The 16,433-nt window shown below is 47.3% G+C and overlaps 1 protein-coding gene across 2 annotated transcripts in view; it reads right to left on the bottom strand.

The window, feature by feature from the left end:
- The window catches only part of RPS6KA1 (ribosomal protein S6 kinase A1), a 59,898-nt gene that overhangs the window by 6,780 nt on the left and 36,685 nt on the right, over window positions 1–16,433 (bottom strand). For both annotated transcript variants that reach the window (XM_044671367.1, XM_044671366.1), the window contains 10 exons: window positions 16,014–16,051; window positions 15,749–15,891; window positions 14,712–14,782; window positions 13,679–13,767; window positions 11,244–11,308; window positions 10,167–10,269; window positions 8,578–8,708; window positions 6,772–6,897; window positions 6,234–6,323; window positions 4,586–4,744 (listed from right to left, as the gene is read on the bottom strand). In XM_044671367.1, the coding sequence (XP_044527302.1) occupies window positions 4,586–4,744; window positions 6,234–6,323; window positions 6,772–6,897; window positions 8,578–8,708; window positions 10,167–10,269; window positions 11,244–11,308; window positions 13,679–13,767; window positions 14,712–14,782; window positions 15,749–15,891; window positions 16,014–16,051 (1,015 nt within the window). The remainder of the gene's footprint in view (window positions 1–4,585; window positions 4,745–6,233; window positions 6,324–6,771; window positions 6,898–8,577; window positions 8,709–10,166; window positions 10,270–11,243; window positions 11,309–13,678; window positions 13,768–14,711; window positions 14,783–15,748; window positions 15,892–16,013; window positions 16,052–16,433) is intronic.

Genomic DNA, 16,433 nt, shown 5'->3' with positions numbered 1-16,433 from the left:
TGAAATTTAAAAAAAAAGCAACCTCAGCAGATCCTTTTCTCTTTCTAAACTGGCAAATTGGTTTTCCTAAAACAGATCTGATCACATTAGTCCACTCTCAAATATCTACCATTGCTCCCTATTACCTCTGGGATGTCATATGGAATCCTTTGCCTGGCATTTAAAGTTTTCCCCAACCTGGGGCTCGTCTACCTTTGCAGTCTCTGTTTCTGCTACACAACCTGGATGACCATGGACAGACGCTGGGTCAGTTTCCCATCTATAGGACAGGTCTCTAAGGTCTCAATTCTCAACTTTAAATTCTATGATCCTAGAACCATACCCATGATGATTGCCTGGATCAAAGGAAGCCACCACCAGTTCCAGTTAGCAAGAATAAACCAGGGCATCTATGGAGCTAGTGGGGGCTGCTGCCAAGGACAATCTTTATATCTCCTTTGAGAAGGGGGAAACATAATAGATGAGGAGGGGAAAGAGAGGCAAATCTGAAGAAGTGTCTACTCTACGATGGATAGGGACTCATTAAATCACAGCATCTCAGAGGTCATTTAGCCCACCCTCTTCAAAGAAGGAAGGGAAGGAGGAAGGGAGGGAGGAACAAAAGAAGGAAGGAAGGAAAGAAGGAAAAAGGAAGGAAGGAAGGGAGAAAGGAAGGAAGGAAAAAAGGAAGGGAGGGAGGATGGATTATACTAAGGTTCCACTACTCTGTAATAGGCACTGTGCTAAGCACTTCACAATTATTCTCTCATTTAATTTGATCTCTCATTTGATCATAACCCTGGGAGGTAAGTGCTATTATTATCCCCATTTTACAGATGAGGAAACTGAGGCAAACAGAAATGAAGTGGATTGTTGAGATTCACATGGCTGGAAAGCTTCTGAGGCTCAATCTGATCTCAGGTCTTCTGACTCGAGAGTCCAGTGTTCCATCCACTGAGCTACCTAGCTGCTGACAGAGACACCCCCACTGCCTGAGGCAACCCATGCTCCTTTGGGAGAGTATAGCCATTAAAAAATCATCCTCATCCAAGCTCCAGATCTACAAGTTCTATGCTGCTGCTTCTCCCTGTGCCCTCTGGGGTGAGGGAAAGCAAGTTTCCCCAAACAAAGCTAACCACTTGGTCTAGGATCTGAGGACCCCTCTTGATTATCCAGCCTTATCTCATTGCTTTCTTTTACTTCCTTACACTCTGTGCACTATAGATGACAATTCTACCTATATTAATTTACCTATTTTGGTTTATTAAATACAGTTATATATTACAATTATACATTTTTGTTATTTAAACTATAAATATCACGAAATTATGTTTTTTTTTCTCGAAGTGACACACCACCTGCATTATGCTTGGTTTTTGGGCAGATTTTGACACACCGAGTTCAAAATGTTGCTCATCACTGGGCTAGGCAGTGGGGGTTAAGTGACTTGCCCAGGTCACCCAGTTAGAAAGTGTCTGAGGCCAGATTTGAACCCAGAACCTCCTGGCTCTTGCTCCAATCCACAGAGCCACCTAGCTGTTCCTCTTGTTGCTTTCTTAACATAGAACAAATTCTTTCCAACAAAATAGCCTTTCAAATACTTGGGAATCAGGATCTGCCTAAGTGTCATGTGCTCTCAGTTCCTTCAGCCAGTTCTGACTTCAACCTCCGGCCCCCTCGCTCCCTTTAAAGGTTCCCCCTCTTCTGGCTTGTTTAAGTTGGCCAGCGTTCTCTCTCAACTGTAGCACTCAAATGTCTTTAAAAAACTATTTCTACATAGAATTGAAAAAATAATAAAAGGAATGAGATAAAAGATTTCCATAAAAACACAAATAAATAAATAAAATTTAAATTAAATTAAGCGTTCAGAACTGAGCACAGGACACTCACCAGATATGGTCTGACTAGAGCCAACCCATCCCCTCTTGCACTCCGGACACTGACTCTTCTCAATAGAGCCTAAGAGTGGGTTAGATTTTTTTTTTTAAGCTACCAGGTCACCCCGTTCATTCATATTAAGCTTACAAACACCTTGGAACTCCAGATCATCTAGCCTCCCTCAACCTGTACTTGTGTGAACGTCAGTGTAGGATTCTAGCAGATTTCACCTCATGAAGTCAGGCCAGAGAGGATTCTGGGAAAAGGTACTGGCTTTGGCACCTGGTTTTGAACCCTAGTTCTGTCGATTACCCTGTGACTTTAGGCAAATCACTTTAATTTTCCAAGCCTCAATTCCTTCCTTTTGTAGAAAGAGGGGGCAGTGGATAGTGGGCGTCTAGATCTCTACAGATCCCCTCCAACTCTAGATCCAAATAGTCCCTGGTTCCAGCTACAGAGATCTTTCTGGATCTCCATTCTGTCCTCTGATGAACCCCTTTTGTGGGCTGCTTTGGAAAGAGGAGCCGGACACCCCTAGCTGGCAGTGTCTGAAACAAGTCTCGGAGGGCTCTCCCAGCCTGGAGGTGCCCTTCCTGAGAGGAGCCCTTTGACTCTCATTCTTATGCTTTGACCTTCACAAAAAGTGCAGCTTTGGTCTCTATGGTTCACTCGTCTTAGTCGAGTCTGACTCTTCGTGACCCCATTTGGGGTTTTCTCAGCAAAGAGTGGTTTGCCATTTCCTTCTCCTGCTCATTTTATAGATGAGAATCTGGGGCAACTAGGGTTAAAGGACTTGACCACCATCACATAGCTAGGAAGTGTCTGAGGACAGATCTGAACTCAGGAGGTCGAGTCTTCCTGACTGCAGGCCGGGTGCTCCATCCACTGAGCCACCAGCTGCCCCTGGTCTCTACAGCCTGCTCTTCTCTAAGCTTTCCTTGGCTTCAGAACTTTTTTTTATTTTTTTAAACAATTTGAGTGCTGCATTTTAGAGAGAATGATGACCAGCTTAAACCAGTCAGAGGAGGGGGAGCCTTTAAGGGGAGTGAGGGGGCTGGAGATGAGGATCACAACTGGTTGAAGGAACTGGAATTGGGGCTGCAGAGAGAGCACAAGGAATCTAGATGTCTGGGTCATGCTGTTGGTGAGCATTTGACCCAATCCACAGGTCCTTCAAATCTGGCCCTGCCTCTTCTCTGGGCATGTGGCAGCCTCCCTTCTAATAGCTGCCTCCAATTTCCTCCTGCAGAGAAAGATCAGTCTAGGGGCCCAGCACCCCACTGGGATCACCTCACCCCTCCTATTCAGAAACCTTCAATGGCTCCCCACTAACTGCAGAGAGAGATAAATGGTAAAGGGAAAGGCATGCTATATCTGGAGTCACAAGGAAATGAAGGCAATTCTGGTTCTGCCATTTACTAGCTGTGTGACCTTGGACAAGTCATTTAATTTTCTAGACCTCAATTTTCTTATCTGTAAAAGGTGGGTTTTGGTCTAAAACAGTCTTTAAGGTGCCTTCTAACTTTAAACCTGTAAACCATGAATAATGTCAAAGTGATACTTAGGGCTGTAAAAAGGAATTCTTATTCCCTTGCTCTAACTTAACTGGGAAAAGAGCTGGCTGGCTGGCTCAGTGGACAGTCCCAAAGATAAGAGGTTCTGTTACCATGGAGACCAGCCCACAGTTAAAGGAAATAGAAACTGCTCTCAGAGAGGAAGTGAGGTAAGAATGACAGTCAGACAGGGAGAGATAAAGGCAAGCCTTTGGCTCTAAGGTTTCCTGAGGGTAGTGTGCTGCTGAGAATCGGATTGAAGGAGAGCCTGTGGGTTGGTAGCTGTCCATTGTTTAGTGAGGTAGCTAGAATATATATATTAATAATATAATAAATATCAATAAAATAATAATAAATTATATCTATATATATATAGTGTAGGTGCGGCCTGGTTAGCTAGGCTGAAGAGTTATTAGCAAGACTCTCTCAAATGACAATTTTTAGGTAGTTTATAGGTTGATATAAGATTTCGGTAGTTTTCAGGTAGCACTAGGGTAGATAGTTAAATCTCTCTCTCTCTTTCCTATCTTTCCATTTTTCCTCTCTTTTCTCATTAAAAACAAAAATGTGTTAAACTGCTCTCCCATCTTTGTCAAGCTCCTAATTTTAACCCTTACAGGACTGTATTTTGAACTACCTCCCTCTAGCTCTGACCACTCCCATGTCCCCCACCTTGCCCCATTGCTTATACTTAAATTCATCCCACCCATAGAATCCATCTATAGCTAGAAAGAGCTTAAGAAAATCCTCTCCCTTCAATGATACAAGTGAAATTGAGCTGAGAGCTGGACCTAGAGACGAGAAGTCCTGGGTTCAAACAGGCCTCAGACATTCCTAGCTTTGTGACCCTGGAAAGCCACTTAACCCCCATTGCCCAGCCCTTCTTGCTTTCCTGCCTTGGAACCAATACACTGTATTGATTCTAAGACTGAAGGTCAGGGTTTAAATAAAAGGAAGGAAAGAAGGGAGGGAGGGAGAGAAGGGAGGGAGGGAAAGAGGGAAAAAGGAGGGAGGGAGAGAAAGGGAGGGAAGGAGGGAAGGAAGGACAGACAGATCTTAGAGGAAAGCTGGTATGGTCTCTATCTCTCCAGATGAGGACAGGCCCACAGAGTAAGTTACACAGGGAGTAAGGCCTGCGTGTCCCACACCTGGGGGGCTGAGATGTACTCACTCACCCCCTGGGAGTGCAGGTACTCCATGGTCCGGCAGATGGTGTGTAGCACGGAGCTTGCCTCGCGCTCTGAGAAGAACTTTTGCCGAAGGATCTTGTCCAGGAGCTCCCCGCCCCGCATCAGCTCGGTCACCAGGTACACGTATTTGCCATCATCGTACACCTGAGGGGAGGTAAGAGGAAGACCTGTGGCTGCCCTCAGGCTGGCGGGAAGACAAGCCTGTCTCTAAAGCTGCACCATGCAAAGGATCATGGGACTCGGGCCAGAACTCTGAGGTCACTGCGGAAACTGACGCCCAGAGAGGGACCACAACTGAAAGGCTCTCCTCAGGGCTGAGGTATGTGAATGACTCGAGCCCCCAGACACACAGGAACTTGGCTTTAGAGCCGGGAGGCCATCTAATCTAACTGCCTGCTTTTTTTGGAAAGGGGGAAACTGAGCCCTGGGAAAGTGAACACTTGGGAGGTTCTTTGTTCTTCTCTATGTTGGGGCAATGTGGGGTAGCCCCAGGCCTGAAGGCAGCTAATCCAGGTTCCACTCCCCACCTCAAAGGTGTTTATTATTGATTTGACTTTAAGCAAGTTATCTAACTATCCCAGGCCTCAGTTTCCCCTATAAAATGAGTGACTTGAGATTGAGAGTGGATTGAGAACTGGGCTTAGAGATGGGAGGTCCCGGGTTCCAATCTAGCCTCAGACACTTCCTAGCTAAGTGACCCTGGGCAAGTCACTTAACCCTGGCCCTTGTCTTAGAGTTATCAAGTAGGATAGAAAGTAAGGAGAGAGCTAGCCGGCCAGTCAATAATGGCTGGCTTACAATGGCAGAGGGAAGCTCCTCGGCTAGGAATTCCCATTACCAATGAGATCTAATGCCAACCTCTACCCTGTCAATAAAAATCAGATGAATTCTTTTTAATTGTCAGGCTGAAGAGGTTGTAAGGTTGCATTCTGTCTTAGGCCCAACAAGGCTGTAAGCTCATTTGGTGCTGTTTCATTTTAGTCATTGAACCCCTGGTACCTCCAGGCCATTAAAAAATAGTCAAACAGGGGCACCTATGGATAGAGCCAAGCCTAAAGTCCTGGGTTCAAATCTGGATTCAGAGACTTCCTAACTATGTGACCCTGGGCAAATCACTTAACCCTGTTTACCTCAGTTTCCTCATCTGTCAAATGAGCTGGAAATGGCAAACCACTCCAGTATCTTTGCCAAGAAAACCCCCAGTGGGGTCATGAAGCATCAGACACGACTGAATGAATGACTAAACACAACATTAGGAAGGGAATTGGGTAGATTTAGATAATAGATGGATGCTGGGCACATATAAGGACCCACTGCCATTATGCCTTTGGCCCTGTTCAAAGGCAGGCCATGTAGCCCAGTGGGCAAAGGGCCCTCGGCTGGTAGCCTGGTGACCTGGGTTCGTATCTCAGGTTGACCTTTCGTCACTGTGACTGTTTAACTGTGGACATATCACTGCCTCTTAGAGCCTTAATTTCCTCATCTGTAAAATGGAGACCATGATTTAGGGGAAATCTTTGCCAAGCTAAACCAATGCAGGAAGTGGTGTCCTGGCTGTGCCCACAGGTTCCCACCTTCCCTGCTCTGGGGTCTCTTTTCCTCCAGTCTGTTGCTTCCTTCCCCCACTACTTACATCTTTCAAGGTGATGATATTGGGGTGTTGGCCATAGCGAAGAAGGATCTCTATCTCCTCTGTGGGGTCCCTCTTGCTCTTGTCGATGACCTGGGGGGCAAAGAAAGAGGGAAGATTGGGAGGAGATGGGGATGGAAGATGGGCTACTAGGAGAGGTGTGATGGGGAGGAGAGGGTCAAAGATACAAGTTCATGTGGACCCTGGGGTGCTGAGCCCACACCTCAGGGGATGGCGTTTTTTTGTAATTTATTTATTTATCTAACCAATTACATGTAATAACAAATTTCCACATAACTTTTCTGAAGTTATACGATCCAAATTGTCTCCCTCCCTCCCTCCACTCCTTTCCCGATCCCAGAGCTGGCAAAGCAATTCAAACTGTGTCACACACGTTGGCCGGTGCTTTTAATGGAGGAGCTCATCCCAGGACTAATGAACAAAGTCCCTGGTCCCAGCTTCTGGCACTTTCCCCATGGCTGTACCCATCCTTGGCTGGGTAACCCCAGCCCAGGGAGATTGGGAGCAGGGGGATCCCCACCTTGACTGCATACTCCATGTTGGTGGCCTTGTGGATACAGCGCCTACACACAGAGTAGGAGCCAACTCCAATGGTCTCTTTCACTACGTAGCCATCACTGAAAACCAAACTCTTTCCGTGAAGTTGCTGGGGGGCATGGAGGAGAGAAGGAGAAAGTTTCAGTTAGTGGCCCTCTCACTCTTTTCCCCTCGACGCTCATCCTACAAGGTTTTCTGTCTCAAAGCCTTAGCAGGAAGGAGAAGGGGGAGTGAGGAGGGCTCTCTAGAGTGGTCAGTGGTCCCAAGGATTCACATTCAAGAACATGGAAACATCCCGGGGGAAGAAAGTGCTAAGTCAGGCTCTAAGTGTTCAAGGTAGGTGCCAAGAGGTAGGAGTTGCCATCAGCATGGTGTCTTCTCATCTAGGGATGACTGCTAGCCAAGGGAATGTTACAGTAGAAAGTCCAATGAACCAGGAGTCATGGAATTGGGTTTTGGTCTTACTTCTACTACTCACTACCTGGGTGACCTCAGTTCCCTCACCTGTCAAATGGGGGAGATAATCTGTCTACCTCAGAGGAATCCTGAGCCTCCGAGTGGCTAAAATAGGTATGAAATGACTCTGAATAATACAAGGTGCGATACAGATATGATAGAATAATGAGTTGTTACTGGATAGATTTTACCCAGAATAAAGGAAGAACTCTGGGAAAATCCATTCTATTTGGTTATTGATTTCATTCTGGACACTGTGGAGGTTTTTGTAACTGCCCAAGCCATGTTTCATTTGTCTCTGAGTTGAGAAGTTCCGTTCTTCTGCTATCACTGTTCTATTCTTGCCTCAAGGAAATTTGCTATCCTTGAAGGATGCAGATGGACGCCAGGGAGTCTGGTCCACTATTGCTAAACTGCCCTTGCAGGTGGATGCAAACAATGAACATTTCTTAGCACCAGGATGGAAAGAGGGCTTGCTGCTGGCAGCTCCTCAGTCCTAATTTCTAGTCCCTTTCATTTGGGGTCTTAGATTTTCTGAGGGAGCTGAGTCCCTATTTATTGACAAATTTGCCTTTGTCAACAAATTGCCTCAGTTTATCTTGATTTTCATTCACAACAGTTAAGAACTAACACTTAGCAGGGTCTAAAAGTGGAATGGGCTGCCTCTGTAGAGGTAGTGAGTTTTCCACCAGTGGTGGTATTTAAGCAAAGACTGGTTGACCATTTGTTGGGTCTCTTGTTTACTGTGATTTTGTTAGTACATGGAATTCTGAGAGGAGGAAACTCCTTCCATTCATACAGGCTGGCATCTTCTCTATGACTTTTTTCCCCCTTAAACCCTTAATGGTTTAGTAATAACTCTAAGACAGAAGAGGGGTAATGGGTAGGAGATTGGGGTTAAGTGCCTTGTCCAGGGTTGTATGGCTAGGAACTAAGGCCAGGTCTTCCTGATTCCAGGCCAGGCATTCTGTCCATTGAGTCACCTAGCTGCCCCATCTTCTCTGTGACTTGCCCAAAGTCACACAACCAATAGATGTCAGAAGTGGGCCTTGAATGTAGGTCATCCCAGCCCCAAGGCCAGTTCTTCAGCCCCAACACCTCTCCTGTTCAGGTATGCATTGTACCACTTGATTACCTCTCAGGTGTCTTCCAGATACCTGTCCTAGCAGTGATGGTGCTCACTGGGGAGGCCCTGATGCCTCTTACATTCTAGCTGGGCTCCCTAGCAAAGAGGTCTAGCTTGGCTCTGGCCCAACCAGCCTGGGGAACAGGCAGCTGCTCCCATCCAGCCCTGGTCTTTAGAGACCAAGTGCAGATTCCAAATTCCTCATACCTGGACCACCGAGTGCAGTGGGGCCTGTGGGGCCCGGACCTTGCCATCATCTTCCATCAAGCCAGTGGCCACGAAGCTGAAGCCTCGGAAGAGCTGGTGGGCCCCAGCACTGGGGGGAATGCCCGGGGAGTCTGCGAGACAAAGAAGGGAACATTGAACATCCAAAGCTACAGCCTGGAGGCCGGATGCTTCTTCTCCTCTCTTCCATGGGACCAACTCCATAAACATGGACTCACAGAAGAGGAATTAAGCCGCAGTTTTACCATTTATGAGCTGTGTGACCTTGGGCAAGTTATCTAATTTCTCTGAACGTGTTTCCTTAAAACTAGAAAACGGGGATAATATTTGTCAGAAGATAACTGTGAGGATTAAATGAGAGAATGTGAAGAAAATGCTTTGTATCTGCAAAGCCTCAAGGATTCTGTCCTTCCTGATGGCATGGAACAACCCCAACCAAGGAAAGAGAGAAGGTGCAGACCTAAGGCTGGGGAGTTGCGACTTTGGAACACTCACGGTGAAGCATGGCGCCCACCTCTCATCAAAAGGTGGTGGAACACAGGTGTAGAATGAGGCGTACATGATCTGATATCGACAGACCAGAGCTGGTTTATTTGGCTTAACTGGACTCTGAGACCAGAGAGGGTTCTATGTAGGGTGGGATGGAGTGAAGAGAGGAGCCATGGGGATGTGAACTCCATGGGTTTTTTTAAAGGGCAGTAAAACACTTTAAGATTTTTTAAAATGTTCTAATAAATGTTTTAAGATTTTTGAAAAAAAAAAAGAACATTAATAAAAAATTCATTTTAATGCACAAAAGAAAGAAGTCCTGATGGGGGCACAAGTAGAACAATTCCATGACTACCTTGTTAAATTTCCTATTTCTTTTTTTTTTTTTAAACCCATACCGTCTCTCTTAGAAGCAATACTAAATATTGTTCTAAGGCAGAAGAGCAGGCAATGGGGGTTAAGTGACTTGCCCAGGGTCACCCAGCTAGGAAGTGTCAGAGGCCATATTTGAACCCAGAACCTCCCATTTCTAGGCCTGGCTCTCAATCTGCTAAGCTACCTTGCTGCCCCCTACCCCTTCATTTTACAGATGAGGAAAGTGAGGCCTTCAGTGACTAGAGCAAGGGTACACAGTTAAGTGTTAGAGGTGGGATTCTAACCCAGGCCATATGACTACAGGGACTGGTGCCTTCTGTCCTCTCTGGGTCTTTATCTCTTAAAAACAGACTGTAACATATACAGTGTGGCCTTACTCAGGGGTTCCTCTCAGCCCAGAAGCTCTGCCATGGGCTGGGGTCTAGCTCTCGCCTCCTTCCCCTTCCCTCTCCCTTCTGGGACCTCTAGGAGGAGAAAGAAGGACCACCTTCTGCACAAAGCCTTTAGAGATGCCCCTTGTTCTCTCCTCTATGTTTTGTATATAACTAGGTAAATAACTAGCCATAGGCTCCACTCTCCTCCAACAGAATGTAATCTCCTTGAAGGCAAGGGCTGTTACATGGTTGTCTTTGGGTCACACAAGCCTGGCACATAGCAGGCACCTCGTAGCTACTTATTGATCCACCAACGTCATGTTAAATACCTACCTTTGGGTGTTCGGGAAGTGAACTCTGTGTCAAAGTAGAAGGTGTCATCAGGTTGGGCGACGGCAGGCTTGAAGGGGGGTTTGATCTCACGCCGAAATAGTTTCTGGAAACACAGTCCCAGTCTCACAGGTGGCCCTGGTCATCCCCCTCCTCCCAAACCATAGGAAAGGAGGGATGCCCTGTTTCCCTGCCCTCAGAGGGAAGGGGGAAATGACTTGGCAGCTCCAGAGATGCCAGGGGACGTGCTCCTATCCATTGGTCCCAAATGGACCAGAAGGAATGATCTCTTCTTCCTAACACCTCAACAGGTGATGTCTAATGGCCAGAAGAGTGAGCTCTGACGAGCAGTGAAAAGATGACAGCCTCAGTTTTCCCTTCTGTAAAGTGAGGGAGTTACACCACTAAAGTCCCTTCCAATTTTAAACCTGTGGTTATGTGGATCAAAGCCCTCTGGATGCTTCCCGCCTCACTCTAACAGGACTGTGATTCTGTAGCTTGGAGGAAAAGGAGAATGATCTAGACAGGTCACAGAGGCCAGCCCCTTGTGGCACCTTCCTCTGAACATGTGGATATCAAATCCCCAGGCTCTGGGCTGCCAAGGGCCACAGCTCCCTGGGGCCATCTTCCACTCTGTTCTCCATTCACCTTCACCCTGACCCAAAGTAAGGCAGGATCTCAGGGGCTACTGAAACCCACCCCCTAGTCTCCAAGCTCACCCTCCAAGCTCCAGGACCCCTATTATGAGAGGAGGAAGTCCTAGGCCAAGCTGGGGGTTACTGGTTGTGACAAACATGGATTTTTCCCCCAGAGCCTCCCCATCAGGGCTCCCCAGACTCTTGGATAGAGAGGGCAAGAAGCAGTCCAAGAGGAAATGGCTTTAAATCTGTCAATAGTGGGAGGTTGAGAATTGAGGGAAGGCATTTGGGGGGGCACTCAGAGCCCCCCAGGGACCTTATTCGGTAAAAATCTTTTTTCTTCCCTGCCCCTACAATCCCCCCAATTTTCCTTGGGCAGTCCAGGGAAGGTGAAGTGGGGGATGAGGAGGTCCCCCCATGGAGGACAGGGAGGATGACTCACGTTCCAGTCTATGGTAGAGTAGAAGACGTGCCTCTTAATCTCTTCGGCCCCATCAGTGCCAGAGCCTGAAATAACAGTACTGTTACTCTGATTACCCAGGAGCATTTGATCTTCTTAATTCTTAGCTGATGTCCTTGCCATGGCATAGAGGTAAACCTGCCTGGCCCCCCAAAGGCTACCTGAGTTCTGGCCAAGTCCTATAGAATTGTTGAAATTTTGAAGAGTATGTGTGTGTTGTTATTAAAATATATTGGAGTCAGACCTAGCTTGACCTTTGCCTTTTCTTAGCTGTTGTGAGTAAGTGGCTAACAGTTTGAGGGTAGGAGGAGAGGGAGAATAAAAGATTTTTCATCTTTTTATCATTTTCCTTCCTTTCCTGCAAGTTCTTTCCCCTGCCCAGAGCAGGAACCATACCATAATCTTTTGGCTAGAGCAGATGAAGTTGGGGTCAGTCGGCTAAGGTTGGAACCCCAAGCTCTTCTGCCTAAAGCAAAGCAGAGTGGGGCTGGGAGAAAGATGGGTCCCAGGGGTCTGCTCTCTGACAATCAGCCTAGCAGAGAGGGGACTGGGTCACTGCCAGAAGCTTGGCATTCAAAGGCTCTTGCCTCTCTTTCCAGGCTGATGACACATTCTCCTAAGCTCTCTACTTCAACCAAAGCAGCCTTCTTGGTGTTTCCTGAACACAGCACTGGCTCTCCTGCCTCTGCCCCATGCCTGGAATGCACTCCTCACCTCTGTCTCTGAGTGTCTTATAAGGCTGAGCTCAGGGGTCACCCCCTTACATGTTGGCACAAGTATCTCCTACCTCCTTAAACGATCCTGTCTATAATTATCTGCTTATTTGTTAGATCCATCTTCTGTCCCCACCCCCCAACCCCCTCAAGAGCAGGGACTACTTTTCATCTTGTCTTATGTCTTTAGATCTGATATTCAGCAGGTACTTAATAGGTACTGATTGGATTGGATTAGAAATAGGGCTGCATTTTTTTTTAAGGCCAAAACCATTGATAAAATGAAATTCTGAAGGATGATCACCTTTAATGGGCTTTTCCGTACTCCCTTTGGTTATATCTAGGACTTGAAGAGGACAGTTAATCTTTATTATTGGGGATTTTTTAAAACAGGGAAACTGAGGACTAGAGAGGTTAATAGCTTGCTCCAAATTGCACAGCCAAGTTAAGTGGCTGAGCTGATATCCTGACATTTGTTGTCCTGGGCTTACTGTCCAAGGAGTCTCTCCTCTTTGCTCCCATCACTCTGGCTACTACTTTCATAATTCAAAGATATTTTATTTTCTCAGTCACATGTAATAATAATTTTCAACATACATTTTCCAAAATTAATCTCTTTCCCTCCCCTTGACTCAGAGATGGCAAACAATTTGATCTGGGCATATCTGATCTTGGTGAGACTGTCTTCTCTCTCTCTCTCTCTCTCTCTCCTTCTATTTCAGAATCATTTCTAAAACAGAAGCAAGAGCTAGGCAAGTGGGGTTAAGTGACTTGCCCAGGATCGCACAGCTAGGAAGTATCTAAGGCTACATTTGAACCCAGGGCCTCCCAACTCTAGGTCTGGCTCTCTATCCATCAAGCCAACTAGCTGCCAGAAGACAGTGTCTATTCCAGTCACTCCATGGCCCTAGATGAGAGTTGAATTGGCAAAGTAGAAAAAACCCTGAGATTTGGCAATCAAAAGACCAGAGTTTAAATCCCAGTTCTGTTACTTCCTAATGAAATATGCCTGAGCAAGTCATTTCCCTTTCCTGTAGCTTCTACAGACTTAGCTGGCAAACAAGGGGGCCAGACTAGGGAGTCTGACCTCACAGACAGAATAATGGACTTGGAATCAGGAAAGCCTGGGTTTGAATCATGTCTCAAGATGTTGCCTTATTGTGTGCCCCTTGGCAAGTCAATTAGCTTCTCTGAACCTCAGTTCCCTTAACTATAAAATGGGGACAATGATAGCACCCCTTCCCTTCTTGGGGCTTGTAAGGAAAGTGCTTTGCAAACCCTAAGGCACCATCTAAAATGTCATTCGCTTCATTCTTCTCATGATTTCTGATGGAGTTCAGACTGATGGTCCTGGGACCAGTCTTCATGCCATTGTTATTATCATTATTTCAAAGGCCCCCACTAGTCCTGACATTCTGATTCTAGGTATCTAGGACACGGAAGGAGTGGGGATGATCCTGCACCACAGTCCCCACTGCCAGTGAATTAAACTCCAAGCATGTCGATGGCCATCCAAGAACCGTGACCGCCTTCCTGTGACTGCCATTGTCTTCTCCTGGCACAAAGGACAATGCCTGCCTTTCAGCCTCAGTTCGGAGGCTAGGGAGAGGCGGGGCTTTGACCTGGCCTGGCCTGCTCAGGACCTGTCTCCCCACAGCTGCACAGCACCCTCCCCTCCGCTGCCCCTCGGGGACAGGACATTACCCAGCCTGTTGGCAGGATTCCTCTTGAATAGGGCTCGAAGGAGGCTTTGTGCTTCAGTGCTCAGAAACTGGGGCATGCCCAGCTTTGCCCTGAGAAGACAATAACGAGGGATCGTCAGGGCCGGGGCAGGAGGAGTCCCCTGTCCTTGTCCCGGCCAGCCTGGGCTTCCCATGCCCCAGGTCCTTCGTTTACTAGCCCTCTGCCCCTGATCGGCCATCTCTGAACACCAGGAGGCAATGTGAGGGAAGACACTGGGACCCACAAAGAGGAAGAGAAAGGAGAGATGGGAGATGAGGCAGCCAGGCTTAGGGGACTGAGTGCTGGACAGGGAGTCATGAGACACACATTTTAGTCCCATTTAGCTATGAACTCAGCATGTGACCTGGCATGTTATGCCACCTCTCTAGTTACTATAAAGAAAAGGACGCAGACTAGGTAATTTAGAAAATTCCCTTCTAAGTCTAACATTCTGTGTTCTAAAGCTCTTCCTAGCTTGAAATTCTGTTTTCAGATCTCTTTTTTTTTTCTGCCAAGTTGGATACCAGAGTTTTTTTCACCATAAAATTAGGCAAAATAATACCAAAAAAAAAATACAAAACACCCCACACAAAAAATGTACAAAGAAATTGTTTTAAGGTCTCTTACAGCTCTGACACTCTCTGTTCTAAGACTCTTTCCGGCTCTGACATTCTGAGTTCTAAGCTCCTCTCACCCCAGCTCTGACATTCTGGGTTTTAAACTTCCTCTTCTGGCTCTGATAGTCTGTGTTCTAAGGTCTTTCCCAGCTCTGACAATCACTGGTCTAAGCCCTCTCCCAGACCAGACATTCTGGGTTCTAAACTCCTACCCCAAACCCTGCCTGCTCTGATGGTCTCTGTTCTAAGGTCCCTCCCAGGCTTCTGGGTTCTAAGGGTCTACTGGGATCTGACTTTCTGTGCCTACATTCCATGTCCTAATGCCCTCCCAGCTCTGAGCATCTTGTTCCAAAGCTGCCCCCCAGCTCAGACAGTCTACAGCCCCTGGGGATGCTCACTTGAGAATCAGAGTCATGGTCTCCTTCCGGTCTTTCCCCTGGAAGGGCAGGGAGCCCGTTAACATCTCAAACTGCAGAGAACAAAGGACACATTCAGGCTGGTGCTCGACCCTGGGTTCCCACCTTCACATCCACCCACCCTGGTCATTCCCCAGATTGAAGAAATTCTTTCTTTCCCTCCTTGGTGGTCCTCTCCCAGAGCCCCCCACTGCCCCTTCCATGCCAGGCCTCTGGGCAGAATGTCCCAGGAGGGCTCACGTTTCTGCTTCTCACCACCTTCTGCCCTTCTGCCCCATTCCGGGCAGCCACAAAGCAGGTGCCAAGAGCTCCAGGGACCTCCAGCCTGGGGCTGGCAAGCCTTGAGCTTCCCTCTGCCTCCTTGCTGTCTGACCCCAGGCCAGCTCTTAGCGCCCACTAGGTGGCAGCACCAGCGCTGCCCAGTAGGATGACCCAGGACAGCTGTGGTCACAATCCATGTCTTTCTTCGCCTCCAACGTGTTTGACCTCAGCAAAGTTCCTCAAGCTCCCTGACCCTCATTTTTCTCTTTTTTAAAGTGGGGCGGTTTTGAGATGAGAAAATGCATCTCCTTCCTTTCATTTATGATAGGGGAGGGGTTGGGGGGGCTGAGATTCTGCAAAATTGGACTTGGCTGATCTGTTGGTTAGTTTTTTTTTTTTAACCCTTACCTTCTTAGAATCAATATTGTGTATTGGTTCCAAGGCAGAAGAGTGGTAAGGGCTAGGCAATGGGGGTGAAGTGACTTGCCCAGAGTCATCTAGCTAGGAAGTGTCTAAGGTAATTAACTAGATTCCTGTTTAAACATCCCTAGCAGCACTGTATAAATCAATTTATATAGAATTTTATAATTAAAAAAATCAAATCAAAATATTGCATCTGCCCTCAGGGATGTGGCAGGGGTTTGGCACCCCTACACCAAAGGAGCATTAAGGGTCCTGCTAGCTTTACCAGATGATGCACTGCAGCCCTTTCTAGCCCCCACATTCTATTAGGACATCCCCTTGCCCGGCGCTCTCACCATCAGCACCCCATAGGACCACCAGTCGGCGCTGTGCGAGTGGCCCTGGCGGTTGACGACCTCAGGAGCCATGTACTCCACTGTTCCACAGAAGGAATAGGCTTTCTTCTCATGGTCGATGGCCTCCTTGCTCAGGCCAAAATCTGCAGCCAAGAGAGGCAGGAGAGCTGAGCTGACCTCTGCCCCAGAGACCCAGTAAAATCCTCCCATCACCCATCATCCCTGAGTGGCATCCCCAGACGGGGCCAAGACTGGTGCCACTCACCCGTCAGCTTGATGTGACCTTCTTCATCCAGAAGGATGCTGTAGGGGTGGGCAAGAGAGGAGGACGACAAATCAGTACAGAAGAGGCAGGAACTTTGTATTCTACCAGCTGTGGTCCCTTCTCCTACCCTCCAGCTATAACCCCAGCATCACAGATCTCCTGCTGGAAGAGATCTCAGAAACCATCTACATTTTTTTTAATATACCTTTGAAATACATGTATAACCCAGTGGAATGGCATGCCAACTCCAGGAGGGGAGAGACAACATGAATCATGTAATCATGGGGGGAAATTTTTAAAATTTTAAATAAAAATGTTCCTTTGAGGGACAGCTGGGTAGCTTAGTAGATTGAGGGTCAGGCCTAGAGATAGGAGGTCCTGGGTTCAAATATAGCCTCAGACACTTTATAGCTGTGGGAC

Source organism: Gracilinanus agilis, chromosome 3 (assembly GCF_016433145.1).
Source record: "Gracilinanus agilis isolate LMUSP501 chromosome 3, AgileGrace, whole genome shotgun sequence".
In the NCBI taxonomy this organism is placed as follows: Eukaryota; Metazoa; Chordata; class Mammalia; order Didelphimorphia; family Didelphidae; genus Gracilinanus; species Gracilinanus agilis.
The sequence above is the reverse complement of the archived record's forward strand: the minus strand, read 5'-3'. Positions and strand labels throughout refer to the sequence as shown.